This window comes from Musca autumnalis, unplaced genomic scaffold, assembly GCF_047663935.1.
Source record: "Musca autumnalis isolate F117 unplaced genomic scaffold, ASM4766393v1 scaffold_5, whole genome shotgun sequence".
Lineage (NCBI taxonomy): Eukaryota > Metazoa > Arthropoda > Insecta > Diptera > Muscidae > Musca > Musca autumnalis.
The window spans coordinates 7,787,803-7,808,298 of NW_027412088.1; the positions used below are offsets into that span (position 1 = coordinate 7,787,803).

The 20,496-nt window shown below is 33.6% G+C and overlaps 1 protein-coding gene across 1 annotated transcript; it reads right to left on the reverse strand.

Annotated features, from left to right (window-relative positions):
* Positions 1-210: 210 nt before the first annotated feature.
* On the reverse strand, positions 211-19,172 carry LOC141405945 (uncharacterized). Its single transcript, XM_073990842.1, has 8 exons — positions 18,774-19,172; positions 18,504-18,704; positions 18,079-18,438; positions 17,077-18,012; positions 2,058-2,495; positions 1,788-1,988; positions 1,357-1,716; positions 211-1,290 (listed from the first exon to the last, which is right to left on the reverse strand). Exons 1-8 carry the CDS (start codon positions 19,104-19,106, stop codon positions 349-351), a joined length of 3,771 nt encoding a protein of 1,256 aa, XP_073846943.1. The 5' UTR covers positions 19,107-19,172; the 3' UTR covers positions 211-348.
* Between the last annotated feature and the right edge of the window lie 1,324 nt (positions 19,173-20,496).

The window sequence follows — 20,496 nt, forward strand, 5'->3', positions numbered from 1 at the left end:
TAATCCTTATATTAAATGTTCTAATATACCAGAAATTATGCTGTTACTATATTTGGGAAGTTTATCAAAATATAGACCAAATAGGCCATATTTAAGCTGTTTTCAACGATAATCTTGTTGGTATTGAAGCTAAAATTTGCTAAAACACTGTATTTGCTCTTCTAATTTGAGCATTGTAGTTTATACAGTTTGCAAATAATCCCAACCATGTTTCCTTTTCCATCTTTATTTTTTTATTATTATTCAATTTCGGTTCATTGCAACTTTAGTGTTATAAAAATGAATAACTGAAGCGAAAATTAATGACTTTTGCCTAGTAATGACGATATCTATCACCCAAAGAAAAATTCATGTCGGTTTCTTAATAATATTGTGTGTTCGTTTCATATGACCATTTAGACCGACAAACTGATGAAATTTCGCATCACATAATTTACAGGCGAATTTTTTTACTTCCGAATGAATTTGCCGGTGTCTGATCAAAGAGTGAATATTGGAGAAACCTTTGCCGCATGTCTCGCAAATTTTATCTCGTATATTCAAATGTGATTTTATGTGATCGGTCAAGTCTCGTTTCTTCAGGAAATCCTTTGGACACATGGTGCATTTAAATGCTCTAATTTTTGTGTGTATGGCCGTAACATGATAGCCAAGTGAAGTTTTCAGTCTAAACGATTTTCCACATAATTCACAGACATGCCGTTTCTCGTTCGAATGTATTAGGCTGTGTGTCTTCATGTCCGATGCAAGGGCAAACTTTTTATCACAAAATTTACAAGCATGTGTTTTGCCCACATGTATCCTAAGTGTATGATCACGTAGGCCAAATTTCGATTCAAATCTCTTTTCACATTGATCGCATCCAAATGGCAAATCACCAATTTGATGAATTTTGTAAAGATGGGTTTGCAAATGATGGCGCAGGTTGAAATGTTGCTTGCATACACTGCAAACAAAACGATGACGGATGTGTTCATTGGGCAAAAAGTTACAACATTTCTTGTAATATTTTTCTTCTATTTGGTTCAATTTTCTATTTTTGTTTTCTTTACGTCGTTTCAGTTTGTAGTACCAAAATTGCAGTTGATCGATGGCAGACGTTATGGTATCTTCATTGAAATCAATACTGTGCTGGTCTTTGAGTATACTGGAAAACTCTTCTAAAGCTCGATGTCTACCATCAACATGCCCATATAATGGGTGGTCGCCATTATACAGTATAGGAAAAGTGCTAAATGTATCAATGAACGTCGATGTCTTTTCATCCCATTCCTTTAATTGCAGAGGCTTCTGGAAGAAGGGAGAAGACAATATTTGCAATGTGAAAGATTACATTTGCATTTGGAAGATACTTACTCTTTTTGCTGTAAACTGAGCTGCCGTGATATTTTTCTTGATCAGTAAATCTTGGAGAAAGTCACATTTTTTGTAATAACCCAGTGTAATTTCTCGCAATTTTTTTGGGTTTTTAGACTCTAGATGATCCTTAATTATAGCACAATATTTATGAACAGTATTCAAAGCTTCATTTACTTTGGATGCTTTCATAAATATATTGAACTTTTGCATGGCCAACATTATAGCTTTTTGCGCATCTTTACGTGCCACATCATTTTCGAAATCTGGATTATTAACATCCCATAGCACTGGTTGGGCTTTGTAAAAATCCAAAAAATTTTCCAAAAAACGCTGTTTACGGAAAAATGTTGGAACAAACTGCAATGGGGAAATGCCTTAATTAAGATGAATACTTTTATTTGGAGTAAATTTAGAATTAAATACATTACCTTATCGGTTACAGGCATTTCCTCATTTTCAGATTCGGACCCACCGTCTTCGTCCACATCTACTTCATAGTTGTCAATATCGTCGAAGGATTCATTACCTGGCACATATTCTTCATCCTTATCATCGCTAAGTCCATCTTCCACGGCATCTGGAAATTCTAAATTTTCGGTTTCTTCCACTACATCCATAGGATCAAGAACCTATTCATATAGTATTTATGTATGAATTATCTCCAACATAGATTTAAGAAGTATGTGCTGTCCTCTTACTTCAGTTACGGTTCCATTGCCGAATTGTGTTTCATTTGGAGCCTCTTCAATAAATTTCATTTCACGTTTGATTTGTAAAAGCGGTTTTTCATCTTCATTGTCGGTGTCTAGAATATCATCCTCTCGCTTAATATTTGCTGAGGCAACAATATCCTCAGGTTGTAGTTCCTGAACGTTGCATTTCTCCTCATCGTCGGGATAAACATCATTGCCATCTAGAGTTTTGTGCTTTTTCTTAATATGTTTGGTAAATTCGGTATATCCTTTTGATTTCTTTTCACAGAATACGCATATCAAAGTAAAGGACTTTTTTATTTCATCCAAATAAATATTTCCGCAAATAATCATTTTGTTTGTAGGTTTTGTTATTCTAGTAAATTTATGTGTATTCTTCTTTTTATTGGAATTAATCAAAGCGAGATGATACCAAGTGCTTTTCTGTCAGAAATGGTCATGCTACTTTTTAGTCGATCTGGCAACCTTCCCAATTGAGTTCTGCTTATGGCACAATTACCCAGGTAGTGGCATCGTAATATTTGGAATATGTAATGTCAAAACTTTCTTTATGTTGTTGGGGAAATTACAACAAAAATAAATTTTTTATAAAGGGATTTGACTTTTCATATTCGATCAGCTGGTGTGATACCACTACCTGGTAGTTCTGCCATGGTTCTGCTGGAGATAACTCTTGAGCCTGACACATGGCACAATCATACTCTTGTGCCAGACACTGAAAATAAAATATGAAAAATTTTTAGTTTTTAGGAGAGAGCGGAGGTGTAGGAGCTCCCTTTCTCCCTTTTTACCCATAAGCTCAAACCATTTTCATGAAAATTTTCATAGTCTGGCACAAGAGATACAGGTACTCGCATCAGCACAGCTGATGTACTGTGAGCTGTTAAAAAAGTTGTTGTAATTGAAACACACAAATGGTCTGTTCCAGTACTGCATTTACTAATTTTTACCATGGTATAAGTAAAGAGGTAGATTTAAATGAAAAAAATCTATAGAACCCTTGTTTTTCCTGAATTCATAAAACTTCAAAATTAGTAAACAAAAAGGCAACAAGTGGGTTTGTTTACAAAATACCAATTTTGAGCATTTTATAAAAAACGCGAAAAATGAATGAAGAGCCAAGGTTTCTCCACATAATCGAGTTGTGGATATGATAAAATGTTTGTTTCAATAATAAGCTGAAGGATTTCTTCCATACAAATGTTTTAAAAACAATTTTGAAAACCATTGAATTCGATTGTTTTTAAAATTGTTGGCAAACATCACACACACAAACAAAGATTGTGTATATTGTTTTGACGTTTTAGGAACAGTCGAAAGAAAAAAATTTAAATTGACTGGAAGCTTTAGCTAACCTTTATTATTAAACCATGATTTTTACTATTTTTTTCGATAAAATAAAGAAAACAAGTAAGAAAAGCATTAAGTTCGGTCGGGCCGAACTTTTTATACCCTCCACCACAAATTTCAGCCATTTCGGTGGATTAATGTGGCCACAACCTTCAAAATACCGAAATTCGGAAGGTACCGTTCTATGGGGGCTATATGATGGCGTGGACCTATACCTACAAATTTCTGGGGGAAAGTTTTATACGCCTAAAGAAGACTAAATACCAAATTTCAGCCATATCGGTGTGATAATGAGGCTAAAACGTTCAAAATATCGAAAATCGGGAGATATTGTATTATGGGGGCTATATCAACACGTGGACCTATATGAACATTTTATGGTAGAAATGTTTCTTAGCCTCTGGAAACACAAAATACAAAGTTACAACCGATTCTTTGGTCAAATGGGTCTAATACATTCAAAATATATTAAAATGACGCGTACTTTATAAGGGGTCTTATGTGGGGACTATACCAAAACGTGGACCTATATAACCCAACTTTCGTAGGAATGTTTTCTGGCCTCTGAAGACACAAAATACCAAATTACAACCAATTCTGTGGTCAAATGGGTCTAATACATTCAAAATATATTAAAATGACGCGTACTTTATATGGGGCCTTATATGGGGGCTATACCAAAACGTGGACCTATATAACCCAACTTCGGTAGGAATATTTTTTGGCCTCTGGAGACACAAATTACTAAATTACAACCAATTCGGTAGTAAAATGGGCCAAATATCTTAAAAATTCCTTAAAACGACGACGCGTCACGCGTCATTTTGTATGGGGGCTATACGAAAGCGTGGACCTACATAGCCCGCTTTCAATACCAAAAGTCCTACGTAAATATAACATATTTTCCCAAAATTTCATCAACCTACGTCAATCCGTTCGGACGCTAGAGTGATTTCCACAGACGGACAGACGGACGGACATGGCTATATCGATGTAGAATTGCACGCTGATGAAGAATATATATACTTTGTGGGGTCTACAATGATTATTTCGAGTAGTTACAAACGTAGTGACAAACTTAATATACCCCCATCCTATGGTGGAGGGCATGGTAGAACAAATATAAGGTAAAGTTAATACTACAACAAATACAACTCGAACAACAACCACAAAGGAATTTGTTTTTGTTTGTAACGTTACTGCCAGATGTATTTAGGTGTGTTCGTTTACTTACAATTTGTACAAATTGTTACTGGATGTTGTTCGTTTACTCTACAGTACCATGCAAAAGACCTTAGTCGATTACAAGAAGTTACTGGACTTGTACAAATTTTATTTATTTATTTATTTATTCAATTCATTTTTAATACTAAAGCCTCCAAGGCCAATAAATAGTATTAACAAAAATTTTTACAACCTAAGTAGAAACTTATAATAATTAAGAGCAAATCTCAATAAAAACAGTAATAAATGGCTCCCCAACCAAAACTACAAAAATCATAAGGAATGGAAGACCATAAAATTTGTACAAATTATTGAGTAAACGAACAGACCTTTTGTAAACAAAACAAGGAAATGTCTATAAATTATTGGAATTTAAAAAACTAATAATTTTTCACATTTGGTTGAATATTTTGGAAAACATGAATGAAAATTCGTTACATTTTCAATTTTTATGTTTCCACATCATTCCACTAAATGCATAAATTCTCGCAGAAAGTAGAATTCTTGCAGACAAGTTTGGGGTCGCTTGAAATTCATAGAAAAAGGAGAAGCTGTTTCAATGTTTTGTTTTAGAAATCAAAGAAGCACATGTTTATTAGGGCTCTATTTTTATTAAATTTTAACAAAATACCTCACATATTAACAAACGTTGTATCGCCTCTACAAGCGGGGATTTACTGCGCGGCTTATCGTTCGAACTTGGAGGAGGTTACATATCATTGATATGAAGAAGTCTATCTGGGAAATGGTTTTTTCCGAATGATATATTTTTTTCTCAAAAAATATATGTCCCTAATGTACATCGAAATAGAAATAAATGTATAAAATGTCATATGAAATTTGACACTAACGTTACAACCCAGTTCAGTCAGCTGTGTATTGCTGCTACCTTTTCTTATTCTACCATGGGTGGAGGGTATAAAAATGTTATCGTAGTAAAAAGTAGTAGCTTCTTGCAGGTTCTGGAACAGAGCAAAAATTAAAAAACAAAATTTTAAAAGAAAAATTGTGAATTTTTGTCGGATTTTTGTAATAATGTGTTTATTAATAGCTGCCTAACAAAATTTTGTTGAAAAAATTGTGTGAATCGCTTTTTTTTGAAAAACATTTTTGACATTTCACAGTACTGAACTCGTTTTTGTTGTAGTTGTTGGCTGATGCATCTACCTGGTAATTGTACCATGGCCTGACATTAAAAATATTCCATGCAAATTTTTGAACTTTTAGGAGAGAGGTATAGGATCTCCCTTTCTTCCTTCTTACCCATAAACTCAAATCATGTTCATGAAATTTTTCCTAGTCTAGGACATTATTTACATGTAATATGATTTGATACGTAACATCAGAGGCCCATATAGGTATCGGGAAGTATGGACTTCCGCAATAAATAGTATATACAGTGACTGTCATTGGAAATTATGCAACCTGTAGGTCTATTCTATAACTTTTAACAATATCGATAGTTGTTAAAAGTTACAGAATAGGCCTACTGAAATAAAAATGTAAACGTTGATAAATTGGAAACGAGTTGAGATTTTTCAAATAAGTATATAATTAAAAAAAATAAGTAACAGTGTTTTATTTATAAATGCACTTAAAACTAGAAAATAATTTTTCATGATGGAATCTCTCAAATAAAACGCTTGCATTTGAATCAAAAATTGTGACAATATTGAACGGCAAGCGTTTTATTTGAGAGATTCCATCATGAAAAATTATTTTCTAGTTTTAAGTGCATTTATTTATTTTTCAATTCTCTTATGCCCAGTCTTTCGACCTTAAGGCTGTACACTACAATATAATGCCATTATAATTTAAAATTAAGTAATTTAAGGGAGGGATAACAATACTACTCCAAAACTCAATTACTATGTATAAAAATATATGTAGTAATTATAATTAATCTATATTGAATAACATTTTGATTGATTGAATTATTATACTCCAGGAAATGAAAGGGATGTTAAACTACTCCATAACAAAAATACAGAGCTTTAGTATAAAATAAATATAAATAACAGTTAACAGTCAACACTCGTTGTGAACAGTTTACTTTCTCTCTCAAGTTAATATTTTCAAATCAAGTTCGGCTCGCATAATTTATTAAACACAAACACCGCGACTCCTTACTTTTATATATATATTTTTTTCTCTCATTATCCGTGCCAACAAAAAAGACTTTAAGTGACATTTAAGTTTTTTCACCATGGCTTCCTCCTCGGGAGGAAATTATTACGATATTCTCAGCCAAGATGATGGGAATATCACATCACCGAAACGAAAAAAACAAAAACAAAACACAACCTATAATCTAGGAAATACACTAGATTATCCTCAACTATTTCAAACCAAAAGAAATCAACCATGCCCAAAATACGTTGTGATGAAAAGTAAAATACCCGAAACTCCTTTAAAAAGCTACAATATCTTTCTAGTAACCAAAGCCATTCAAGGAATCTCAAGTGAAAAGCCCTTAAAAACTATCTTCACACGAGACGGTAACTTTCTTTTCTTAACAAAAAATGAAGTGCAAGCTCACAGATTCCTCAAGGCTACAAATCTCCCAGGGGTTTGTGCCATTGAGTGTTTCCTTCACCCTTCGTTAAACACAGTTAAAGGATTTGTTTATTCTGACTTGCTCACTAATCTCACTGAAGAAGATATTACTAATGGATTGAAAAACCAAGGTGTTGTTGCCTGCCAAAAAATCACTTCGTACAAGGATGGTAAAGTCTCGAATACACCAATGCATGTTCTGAGCTTTAATTCGTATGAACTACCCAAGACCATTGAAATCGGCATGATCAGTTGCATCGTTAAGGAATATATTCCGAATCCCATTCAATGCAAAAACTGTTTTAAGCTCGGTCACACAAAAAAACACTGCCAAAACAATGCTACATGCGAAGTCTGTGCTTCTTTAATACATGACCCTTCCCCTTGCGTTAAACTTCAATGCGTTAACTGCAATCACGAACATCGTTCAAACAACAAAAATTGTCCCGCAATAAAGCAAAGAAAGGAAATTCTCAAAACAAAAATCAGAAATAAGTGCTCTTTTAAAGAGGCACTAAAAAACACACCAACTACTGATTCATTTGAACTACCAAAGGAAACATTAGAAGAAGCAATAGAGAGCAGAAGAAAAAGACTAAACATACCATCCAACAAGAAGAACTCTGAAAAGTCCGTTAACCGAGATGAAAACGACATCAACCAAGAAAATACAACAATTTCAAACACAACAAATTTAACTGAGAGTGTACGAAGAAATGAAATCTCTCTACCCCAAATACCAACATGCTCAACAACAAATAAAAAAACTACTGAAAGTACTAAAACACAAAGCACACCTACAAAAGAAAAAGAACAATTTAAACAAAAAACAATTCAAACCATCAACAAAGAACAGCTGATTGACAAATTTAACACCAAGATTGCAAATTTGACAGCAGCATCCACAACCACAAAAGAAAATAAAAATAAACAAAATAACTCCAGAGAATCCTCTATTGAGAGAAATAAAAAAACTCAAAAACATATCCCAGCAACAATTTCGAAGAGAAGAACTGAAATAGATGAAGATGTTAGCATGAAAGAATAAATATAATCAATTGCTCTGTTCCGGGGCCTGCAGGGGTCCACAATTTTTGATTATTTTAGACAAATTTCAAAAATGGTGGACTCTTGCAGGCCCTGGAACAGAGCATTTTTTTAAATTTATTTATTATTTATTTATCTTTTAATATCTCCATGGACAGATTTAAGATCATTCAATGGAATATTAAGGGACTAATAAATAATTACGCAGATCTTCAACTATTAATAAAAGACGAATCACCACACCTAATTGCACTGCAAGAAACACACATACCGTTTCAATCCCAACCAATACCACCAAACGCCTATGAATCTTACTCATATAATGATCCTGCCAACACCAGCGCAAAAGGTGGATTGGCAGTATTCATAAAAAAGCACATTCCACATAAAGTTATACATAACACATCAAAACTTTCGAACATTGTTATTGAAATTACTCTAAATATTAAACTTACTATTATCTCCATCTACATACACCCCAATGAAACATTTTCAACAAATGATGTTCTGGATTTATTTCAAAACACACAAACTCCAGTTGTACTTTTGGGAGACGTCAATTCCTGGAATACTTTATGGGGATCAAACAAAAACAATCAAAGAGGATTAGAACTAGAACGCGCTCTGCACAATCTTTGTGTACTAAATGGCAAACCAACTCACTTTTCCACATTTAACTCATTTACAAATATCGACATTACTTGTTGCTCACCATCTATTCTGCCACTTACGCAGAGTCATACGTTAGATGATTTACACGGTAGTGATCACTTCCCAATTGTTACCAACATAACATTGGGTCCTAGTGTATCTCCCACAAAACACATCCACAAATTCAATTTTAAAAAGGCCAATTGGTCCCTTTTTCAAAATATTGTTGACGAGGAGCTAAGTAATAAATGTTTTCAGACCAACCCAAATAAAATTAATGCTGTAATAACCAAGGCAATAAGAAAAAGCTGTAACCATGCAATTCCACAAAAAACCTCACACAAAAGACGAAGTGTTCCGTGGTGGAATCAGAACCTGTCCTCTTTGCGTAGAGATAAAATAGTTACTTATAGGAAATACAGAAAACATCCAGACCAAAGCAATTTGATCATTTATAAAAAAGCTAATGCCAGGTTCAAACTGGAAAATAAAAGGGCTAAAATGTTTTGTTTTATCAACTACACAAAAACCATATCAAGGGATTCCCCCTGTCATTGGTTTGGAGCAAAGTCAACCGACTAACAAACAAAAGCGCTAATAATTCTGTCATTGCTGCAATTAATACCAATAATGGAACTATCACAGAACCACAGGAGATAGCCGAGTACTTTGGAAACCGCTGGTCGAAGGACTCCTTAAACACCAATTTTTCAAATGAATTCTGTACACATAGAAACAGTGTTTGTGAAAGATACTTCAACGTAGCTACCAATAAACATGCCAAGATGATTGAAATCAATATAACAAAGGCAGAATTCTCTCTCGCGCTGAATAAGGTGAAGGGACTAACACCAGGACACGATAGAATTTCCTACAATATGCTCCAGAATCTCTCTAACAAAGGTTTCGATAAACTTATTGATTTATACAATCTTATTTTCGACACGGGCATAATTCCGCACTCCTGGAAAACCGCAGTAGTAGTTGCAATTCCCAAACCCAATAAAAACAAATCCGACTTTTCCGGATACAGGCCGATATCACTATTGCCATGTCTTTCCAAGCTAATGGAGCGAATTGTCGCAAGCCGTCTAACCTGGTTCTTAAACATTAGAAAGTTAATCGCTTTAAATCAGGTAGCTTTTAAATCTGGCCGTGGGTGCACAGACGCTCTACTACACATAGACTTCTACACCACTAAAGCCCTATCAGCAAAAAATCATGCATCTATCTTAGCGATAGATTTTGACAAGGCCTTCGATAGAATTGGCATGCATGTAATTATTAATGAACTGCTTTCCTGGGGAATTGGACCTAAAATTCTAAACTTCGTCAAATCGTTTTTATCTGGACGCACATTTAAAGTACGAATTAATAACCATTTTTCCAGTACATTCAGACTAGAAAATGGAATTCCACAAGGCTCCCCACTGTCTGTTGTACTCTTTCAAATTGCTTTCAACAAAATCAGCTCACTCATTAACCGACATCCAAAAATTTATCACTGTCTTTATGCCGACGACCTATACGTCATCAGCATAAATAAAGATAACAACAAAACAAATCATCTATTTTCAAGCATTATTACTGAAATAATGAATTGGTCTAAAACATCTGGTGCGAAAATTTCCCTACCTAAATCTTCAGTACTACATATATGTAGAAAACACAGATGCAATCCCGAGGAGATAACCATTAACAACATCTCAATACCCCAAGTAACAAAACTAAAAATTTTGGGCATTACTTTTGAAAAAAATTATCGTTGGAGAGAACAATTACTAAAACTCAAAAAAGATCTCGTTCCTAGAGCGAACCTTATTAAATATCTTTCCAGTCGTTCTTATACACATATTAACACTCTAACATATCTCGTCAGAACGCTAATATTAAGTAAAATCGATTATGGCCTATATCTGTTTGGAAACAGTCCAATTTCTACAATGAAATACATATCTTCTACTTACCACGATTGCATTCGGGCTAGCATTTACGCTTACCGAACAACACCCATACAAACTCTATTGATTGAATCCGGATTACCTTCGCTAAAAGACAGGGTAATTGAGATAAAGAATAAATTATTACCCAAAATACTGTCTTTCAATTCATCAGTTATAGACGAAGACGTCTCTAAGGTAATGGTGGCAAAGAGAATACCAAAAACACCCTCAGTTATCTACGAATGCATAAAATCAAATATATTAAACATAGAAGATAAACTGATGAAATATGAAAATATTCATCCAGTTTGGATGCTCCCGGAAAGAAACTGTGATATCTCCCTCTCCATACACAAAAAAGATTGCACGCCAACCGAGGTTTATTCGCAATATGTCAAACTTTTTATTAGTCAACATGCTGAGTGGAAGTTCTTGTACACCGATGCATCAAAAGACCATTGTAACACTGCGTATGCTGTAGTTGACGATACTGGCTTAATTCTTGGTTGCAAAAGATTAAATAACATGTCTTCAATTTTCAGCGCTGAAGCTGCTGGAATTTTATCTGCAATAGATATTGTCAAATTCACCAAATGCAAAACGGTCATTTTCTCCGACAGTCTATCAGTTTTAAAGGCCGTTGGCAACATTTCTAATACAAAATGGAAATCTATTAATAAAATACGAGACTGTCTTATATCCTATAACAACATTTTAAAATTATTCTGGTTACCTGGTCATGTTGGAATAAAAGGAAATGCAAATGCAGATTCGGCAGCCAAATATGCGTGTATAGCACCATTATTAAATGATCCCCTGATTGAGAAGCTTGATCTAAAAAAATGTATTTGTTCCAAACTTGAACAACATTTCCAAGATGTTAAGACTACTTATCAACACTACCACTATAGTCAAATTAATCTCAGTTATTCTCCAGCCGTATACCCGACTAATGTGAATAAAAAACAAATTCGGACTTTCTCCCGACTCAGAATGGGACATACAATTTCCACACATCAACATCTGCTAAACAAGAACCTTGACAACAAATGTATTAAATGTGGCAATATATCATCTGTCCAGCACATACTAAATTCTTGTACCAGCCTGTCCCTCATGCAACAAACAATTCTCAACAACAATGGAATGGAAATGCTTAGATACCCCAATGCTGACAACATCAAATCTATCTACAATTTTATATCGAATACAAAAACTGTAATTTAATTGTTCACTACCTTAAATAAGTCAATTTATATACAATGTATTAGCTGATGGCCTCTGCAGCCAATGCTAGTCACTTTTTCATATTAATATTATATTTACTATAATATTAATATTATTAAATAAATAAATAAATATAAATAAATAATAAAATTACAATTTTTTTTTTGAAATATTTTGATTTTAGTGAAATTTCAAAAATGAAGATTTAATGCAAGCAATCGAATAATTTGAACTACTCCAATAACAACTGCGTTCACACATGAATATGAACTAAACCACCAAATCGTTCATAAATCACGAAGTACGGGTACACCCACATTCAAATGTATACGCAGCATATAAATTTTACATTGTCTCATAAAGAAAAATGTTGAGTATTTAGTGGACCATAAAAAAAATTTAAAAAAAATGATTTAAAACACAAGATTGCAAATAAAGATATTGAATATAAAACATTTTAATTGATCGAATTATTATGCTCCAGGAAATGAAGGGGATTTTAAACTACTAAATATATGTATATGTATATATATATATATATATATATATATATATATATATATATATATATATATTACTCAGGCGATTGAAGATGTTGCAAGAGTTTGTTACGATACGTACGTTGAGCTAAATTGAAAGCTCGCAAAGGAAGCGGCAAGGGATTATATGTTCGAATCACCCTTACATGAAAAGAATGCTCCAAGATCGGTGTTAGTCTCGGAAAGATTAGCTGGGGATTTCTTAACGAATTAGAAAATTTGAAAAATTGGGATAGGGAACGTGGATACTGCAGTCTAACAATCTTGTGGAAATGAATCATATTTCGTACACACACAAAATTACGAAAACTGCAGCCAAGAAAATTATTTACGTATTCTGTCACAGGTTGCCGGATGCCAATACCGTATATGTATCTAATCACCCTGTTGAAAGCAAGCCTAACCTTTTTCATAACAGAACCACAAGCACCTGAATAAACTTCTAAGCAATACATTATTATTGGCATTATAAAAGCATGTACTAGTTTTTTCTTAATGAGCTGTGGAAAATTGAGCTCCAAATTATAAAGCTTTCTAAGAGTGAAATTGATCTTAGAAACAACTGAATTAAAATGCATTTTAAAATTAAGGTGTCTATCCAAAATCAAACCCAAACATCTTATGTGATCAACAAATTCAATAGAAGTGGAATCAAAGATAATAGATGCATTATCACCAAAACCAAATTGTATCGCTTTAGTCTTAGAGGCATTTAGATTAAGTTTATTAGAACACATCCAATTGTATAAAATTGACATTGAAGAGTCAATAGAAGCTTGCAAAACATCAAGAAAGCCCATTTCACTTTTAAAAAGAATTTGTATGTCATCAGCAAATACAAACGGTATACAGTTTGATGTGGAAAGTAATGGGAAAAGATCATTAATGTACATTATAAAAAGTAGTGGACCAAGTACCGTTCCTTGAGGAACACCACTCAAAACGGGCAGCATTTGGGAAGCACGACCATTACAAGCGACATACTGACACCTATTAGTAAGATATGATAGGATAAGATTGCAAGCAGTTACAGAAAAATTGAAATGCGAATGTAATTTATTTGCAAGTATAGTATGATCTATCCTGTCGAAGGCTTTTTCCAAGTCCAGAGAAAGAAGAACACAACATCCTCGACTACTCACTACGCTCCTGATGTTATCAGTAAGCCCTAAAAGCAAAGAAGTCGTACTACGATTCCGTCTAAATCCTTGCTGTGAATCATGAAGAAGACGCAAGGAGGTAATATGCTCAAGAATCTGAGATTTAACAATGTTTTCAAACATTTTCGATAGAATGGGCATTATTGAAATGGGTCTATAAGAGTCAGTGGAATCACTCTTGCGAATAGGAATAATTTTTCCAATTTTCCATAACGTCGGAAACGTAGATGTCATTATCATTGTATTTACCAAATGCATTACATGCCTTTCAACATGAGGCCAAACAATGTGTAAAAATTTTAATGTCAATCCATAAATAAAACACTGTTATAAATAAAACACTGTTACTTAATTTTTTTTAATTATATACTTATTTTCTAATTTTTAGTGCATCTAAAAATAGAACACTGAAACTTGAAATCAAAGTTACAGCCATTTCGGCCAAAAAATTAAGACAAAAAACACTTGAAATCGGTTGGAGCCGTAATATGGGGGCTATACCAACACCTGGACCTATGTCACAATTTTTGATGGAGAAATTTCTGTACCACTGGGATCTCCAAATGCCAAGTTACACGCAATTCGGTATAAAAATGAAGATAAAATCCTTAAAACACTTGAAATCGGGCGATACCGCTATATGGGGGCTGTACCAAAACGTGGACCTATGTCCATAATATTTAATGGGTACGTTTCTGTACCATTGGAAACCCTAGTTGTCAAAAAACAGCCAATACGGGCTTTAAATGACGATAAAATACCTTAAATCGAGTGGTACCGCTGGATGGGAGCTACAGGAAAAAATGGACCCATATTGGTTTTGGTTTTATATGCATGTATTGTCATCCATATCTAAAAGTGTGCAAAGTTTTAGTTCGGTTGGTCAATTACGAGTACAACTGTGCTAAAAATGAGTTACCAGATTTGAAAAGCATGTAAAATTGAACACTGTACAACACTGTAAAAATGGACCAATATTGGTTTTGATTTCATATTCATGTATTGTCATCCAAATCTGAAAAGTTTGTAAAGTTTTAGTTCGATTGGTCAACTGCAACTGTGTGAAAAATGAGTTACCAGATTTGAAAAGCAAATTTCCCCATGGGAAACAGTTCCCATGGGAATGTACAGAATACAATTGTAATATCAAGAATTGTAAATAAATACAATACGTGAAACATCCGATCTTTTCTCCAGCGTTAGGACCAATTTTATGAATGCTATGTACAATTCAATTAAATTCCTTTCTTCAACATTCAAACCAATTTCATAATTGGTCTGCTCCAGTACTGCAAGAATCTACCAATTTTTACTATTTTTTCCGATAATATAAAGGAAAAAATGTTATCGTAGTAAAAGATAGTAGCTTCTTGCAGGTTCTGGAACAGATCAAATGTTATCTTTCTTTTTATTATGTTTTTTTATTTATGTTTATATATTTTTATTGTTTGGGCTTGAATTGCAACAAAGGGTGTTGAAATTTTTGTTTTTATAAAAGCAAACATGAGCTTCGTTCCCGTACTTTTTAATAGTAAAACTCGTAAAAGAGAGAAATAGAGAAAAATTGTTGTCACAAAAAAGTTTTTTCAAAAAGTTCGGGAACGGAAAAATGGAAAATACGTCAAAAAAACTGGAACAAATGTCAAAGTCGGCGTATCAGCCAATCAGACGCCGGCAACCATGTTACTATTTTTTTACTCGCCCAAATTTGTCGTGTAAAAAGTTTTTAAAGAGAGCGTCATTCAGCGCCATTTTTGTTTAAAGAGAAGTGAACATTTTACAACTTTTTTGTGTACGGGAACGCTTTTTCGAGTAAAATGTGTAAAAGTCGTAAAAATTGTAAAAACTTTTTAGTTCTGGAACACAGCTATGGTCAAAACATTGTTAAGAATATTTCTGAAAACATTTTTCAAAGTAAAGTGCAAAAAATTTTATTCTATGTCCCATATTTTTCCATCCATCAGACAACGCCGTTAAAGACTAGTATAATATAGGACAAGTCTGGCTAATACAGGACTTTCCATATATCATTAGTTTGTTTGTACGTACTCTGGACATAACCCTTAATTTTCATGATTTTTCATAGTCATTTTTTAGAAAATAACTTTAAAAACTAGAAATTTCTAGCCAAATTGCCTACAAAGGGACATTAAACAATAAATAGTATATATATTTATGATCAGTGCGACGAGACCTACCTGCAAATACTTGGTCGCTGGCTTGCCGACAAATGCTGTTAACTACCAAATGAGAAGAATTTTAATTTTACCGATTTTTTAAGGAATCAAAAAAAAAGATAATGATACTAATAAAAACGATTTGGTAAATCACATTACTGATAAATAGAAATGTCAAATAAGTCGTAAAAACCTATCGACTGATGCCCGTAATTTCTACGCGTAGTTATCTATGAGTTCATAGATATCCCCCGTGTAAGCAAAATTTCATAATTTCAATCCATAGGTAACGTTACCAGATCGAAAACGGCCGTGTTGCTTACACCAAGGATTTTGCCTGGTTGATCGTTGCCAATGTGTTAAAAATTTTAAAAAACTTATATGTGGCAATGTTTTTACGAAATCATGAATGAAAATCACCAATGTTACCACATGTTTTTAAAATTTACACGCCTCGGTAAATGGCACGTAGAAATTACCAAACGCGTAGGTAAAGATATCTAAGAGGTAGCTCCCTACCCAGGTTACCTAGTGCTAGAAATTACAGGCATGAATGCTCGGATTCTATTATGCGAAAACCACATAAATAGGTCTATACTTAAATATATAGGCCAATTATGAATATCAATACCCCGTGAGTTTTCTCACTTTTCCTTTTAAGTTGAAATGGCAGAGACAAAACTTACGGGCAGTTTAAATTCATTATCACCCTGTAGTGGAATTCTGTAACTCATTTTTCGAGTTACCGACAAATATCGCTAAAATTAAAACGCTTATAATTTCGGTAATTATCGAAAATTTTCGGTAAGTTAACAACCAAGCTAAAGTTGTTGATAAATCCTACCGATAGCAACAGTGTTGTACACTTTTATTGATACTATTCATTCATAATTTTGGGGTTTAATGTTACCGATTTTTGTCGGTAACTCAAAAAATTGGTTACAGAATTCCAATACTGATAATGTTTGTGAAGAGCCACTAAATGTATTTTCGTGAAATTTTACTGCGTCATCTAAGGGGATTGTAAATAAGGACACCCATGTTCTCTTTTCCCATCTTAAGTTATTTATTCGTATTCACTTTCTGATCAGAAGAAATATATTTATTGTATTCACCCAAAGAGCAATTCAAGTCGGTTTCTTTATAATATTGTGTGTTCTTTTCATATGACCATTTAAACCGACAAACTGATGAAATCTGGCATCACATAATTTACAGGCAAATTTTTTTATTTCCGAATGAATTTGCCGATGTCTGATCAGAGCGGTAATATTGGAGAAACCTTTGCCGCATGTGTTACAAATTTTATCTTTTATATTTAAATGTGCTTTTATGTGATCGGTCAACTCTCGTTTCCTAATAAAATCCTTTGGGCACATGGTACATTTAAATGCTCTAATTTTTGTGTGAGTACATGTAACATGATTGCGAAGTTGATTTTTAAGTCTAAACGATTTGCCACATAATTCACAGACATGCCGTTTCTCGTTCGAATGTATTAGGCTGTGTGTCTTCATATCCCCGGCAAGGGCAAACTTTTTATCACAAAATTTACAGGCATATGTTTTGCCCACATGCAACCTAAGTGTATGATCGCGTAGGGCAAATTTCGATTCAAACCTGCTTTCACATTGATCGCAGCCAAATGGTAATTCACCAATATGATGTATTTTATAAAGATGAATTTGCAAATGATGGCGCAGGTTGAAATTTTGCTTGCATACACTGCAAACAAAACGATGACGGAGGTATTCATTGGGAAAAAAGTTACATTTCTTGTAATATCTTTCCTCTAGTTTGTTCAATTTACTATTTTGGTCCACTTTACGTCGTTTCAGTCCGTAGTACCACGATTGCAATTGTTCGATGGCAGACGTTATGGTATCTTCATTGAAATCAATACTGTGCTGATCTTTGAGTATACTCGAAAACTCTTCTAAAGCTTGCTGTCTACCATCAACATCGCCATATAATGGGTGGTCACCATTATACAGTATAGGAAAAGTGCTAAATGTATCAATGAATTTCGATGTCTTTTCATCCCATGCCTTCAAATACAATGGCTTCTGAAAGAAGGTAGACGACATTTTTCGATATACAATTTTTCAATTATTTATTTGGAAGATACTTACTCTTTTTTGTGTATATTGAGCTCCCGTGATATTTTTCTTGATCAGTAAATCTTGGAGAAAGTCACATTTTTTGTAATAAGTTAGTGTGATTGCTGGTAATTTTTTGGGGTTTTTAGACTCTATATGATCCTTAATTATAGCACAATATTTATGAACAGTATTCAATGCTTGGTTTACTTTGGCTGGTTTCATAAATATATTGAACTTTTGCATGGACAACATTATAGCTTGTTGTGCATCTTTACGTGCCATCTCATTTTCGAAATCTGGATTATTAACATCCCATAGCACAGGTTGACCTTTGTAAAAATCCAAAAAATTTTCCAAAAAACGTTTCCTACGGAAAAATGTTGGGATAAACTGAAATGGGGATAAATAGTTTGATTTGGAGTCTAAATTTTGAACGCGCACTTCAATTAAATTACCTTATCGGTTATAGGCATTTCCTCATTTTCAGATTCGGATCCACCGTCTTCGTCCACATCTACTTCATAGTTGTCAATGTCGTCGTCCGATTCGTTATCTGGTACATAGTCTTCATCCTTATCATCACTAAGTCCATCTTCCATGGCATCTGGGATTTCTGAAGTTTCGTTTTCTTCCAGAACATCCATGGGATCAAGAACCTATTCACATAGTATTTATGTATGAATTTTCTCCAACATAGATTTAAGAAGTATGTGCTACCTTCTTACCTCAGTTACAGATTCAGATTCAGTAGCAAATTGTGTTTCATTTGGAACCTCTTCTATTAATGTCAATTCATGTTTGATTTGTAAAAGTGGTTTTTCATCGTCCTCTCGCTTAATTATTGGTGAGGCAACAACATCTTCAGGTTGCAGATCTTGAAGGTTTAATTTTTGCTCATCGTTGTCAGGAAAAACATCTTTGCCATCTAGAGTTTTGTGCTTTTTCTTAATATGCTTGGTAAATTCGGCATATCGTTTTGATTCAATTTCACAGAAAACGCATTTTAAAATGAATGACTTTTTTACTTCATCCAAATAAATATTTCCGCAAATAATCATTCTGATTGTAGATTTTGTTGACGAATATATACTAGAGTTGTGTAGTTCCGGAACGAACAAGTTCCAAGGAACTATTCTGGACAAGGAACTATTGGAACTATATCCGACTCTCGCATTTATATAGTTCCTTCAGTTCATATAGTTCCAGTTGAGCATATAATTCCTTTCATTTGTATAGTTCATTTTCTTACTTTAATCAACTAATTTTTACTATTTTTTCCGATAACATAAAGGAAAAATGTTATCGTAGTAAAAATAGTAGATTCTTGCAGGTTCTGGAACAGAGCAAATGTTTTTGCTTTAATTCCACACCATGGCACAATCATACAGGTACCCGCATCAGCGCAGCTGATGTACTGTGAGCTGTCAAAAAAGTTGTTGTAATTGAAAACATAAAATTAAAAAAACAAAAATTTAAAAGAAAAATTGTGAATTTTTGTCGGATTTGTTTATTAATAACTGACTAACAAAATTTTGTTGAAAAAAATTGCGTGAATCGCTTTATTTTGGCTGTGTTTAGACACACAAATTTCTCGGGAAAGTAAATTGAGTTTTTGGGAGAGAGCGGAGAGGAAAGAGCTCTTCAATACTCTTTCCTACCCCCTATTGCCTAAAAACTGAATTTACTTTCCCGTGTGTCTAAACACGGACTTTTGGAAGACATTTTTGACATTTCACAGTACTGAACTCGTTTTTGTTGTAGTTGTTAGCTGATGCATCTACCTGGTAATTGTACCATGTTCCACACTCAGTTCGATCCATGGTACAATAATATAGGTAGCATTATCAAGCCAGCTGATGGTAACATAATGTGTCAATTGCATTGAATTGATGTCAAATTTTGACATCTTATGCCAAGTTTACACTTGCGCTCCAAAATCCACTGGATTTCACGAAATCCTGAAATACACCCCGCTGTTTACACTTATTTTTTGTTGATTTCAAACATATCACAATGATCAAGGTAGATGCATATGCGCAGCTGATCGAACATGAATTTTCAAAACAAGTTGTTGTATATTGAATTAATCATAAAAAATATACGACAATATAGAACTTTACAACTTTATTTGGAAAATTATCGTAAAATTATCTATATATCGTATTAATTGTGTATAGTACAAACAAATGAAAAAATTAAAAAAAAATGATTTTATCGTTGAGACTTCGTTATAATAAATTTTGATAGATAAAAGTTGTGCTCAGAACCTGCACAATATTAGTACTTGCAGTAGTTTTCCCGTTTAGTGCTAAAAATGCGTTCCCGTACTCCGAAATCTAGCAAGACTTGCACTTCTCTTTAAACTAAAATAGCGCCGAATAAGACCCTCTTCTCCTGTTTTCTGCCATACAATTTTGGCCTAGTGGAAACTAGCAGCCAACATGTTAT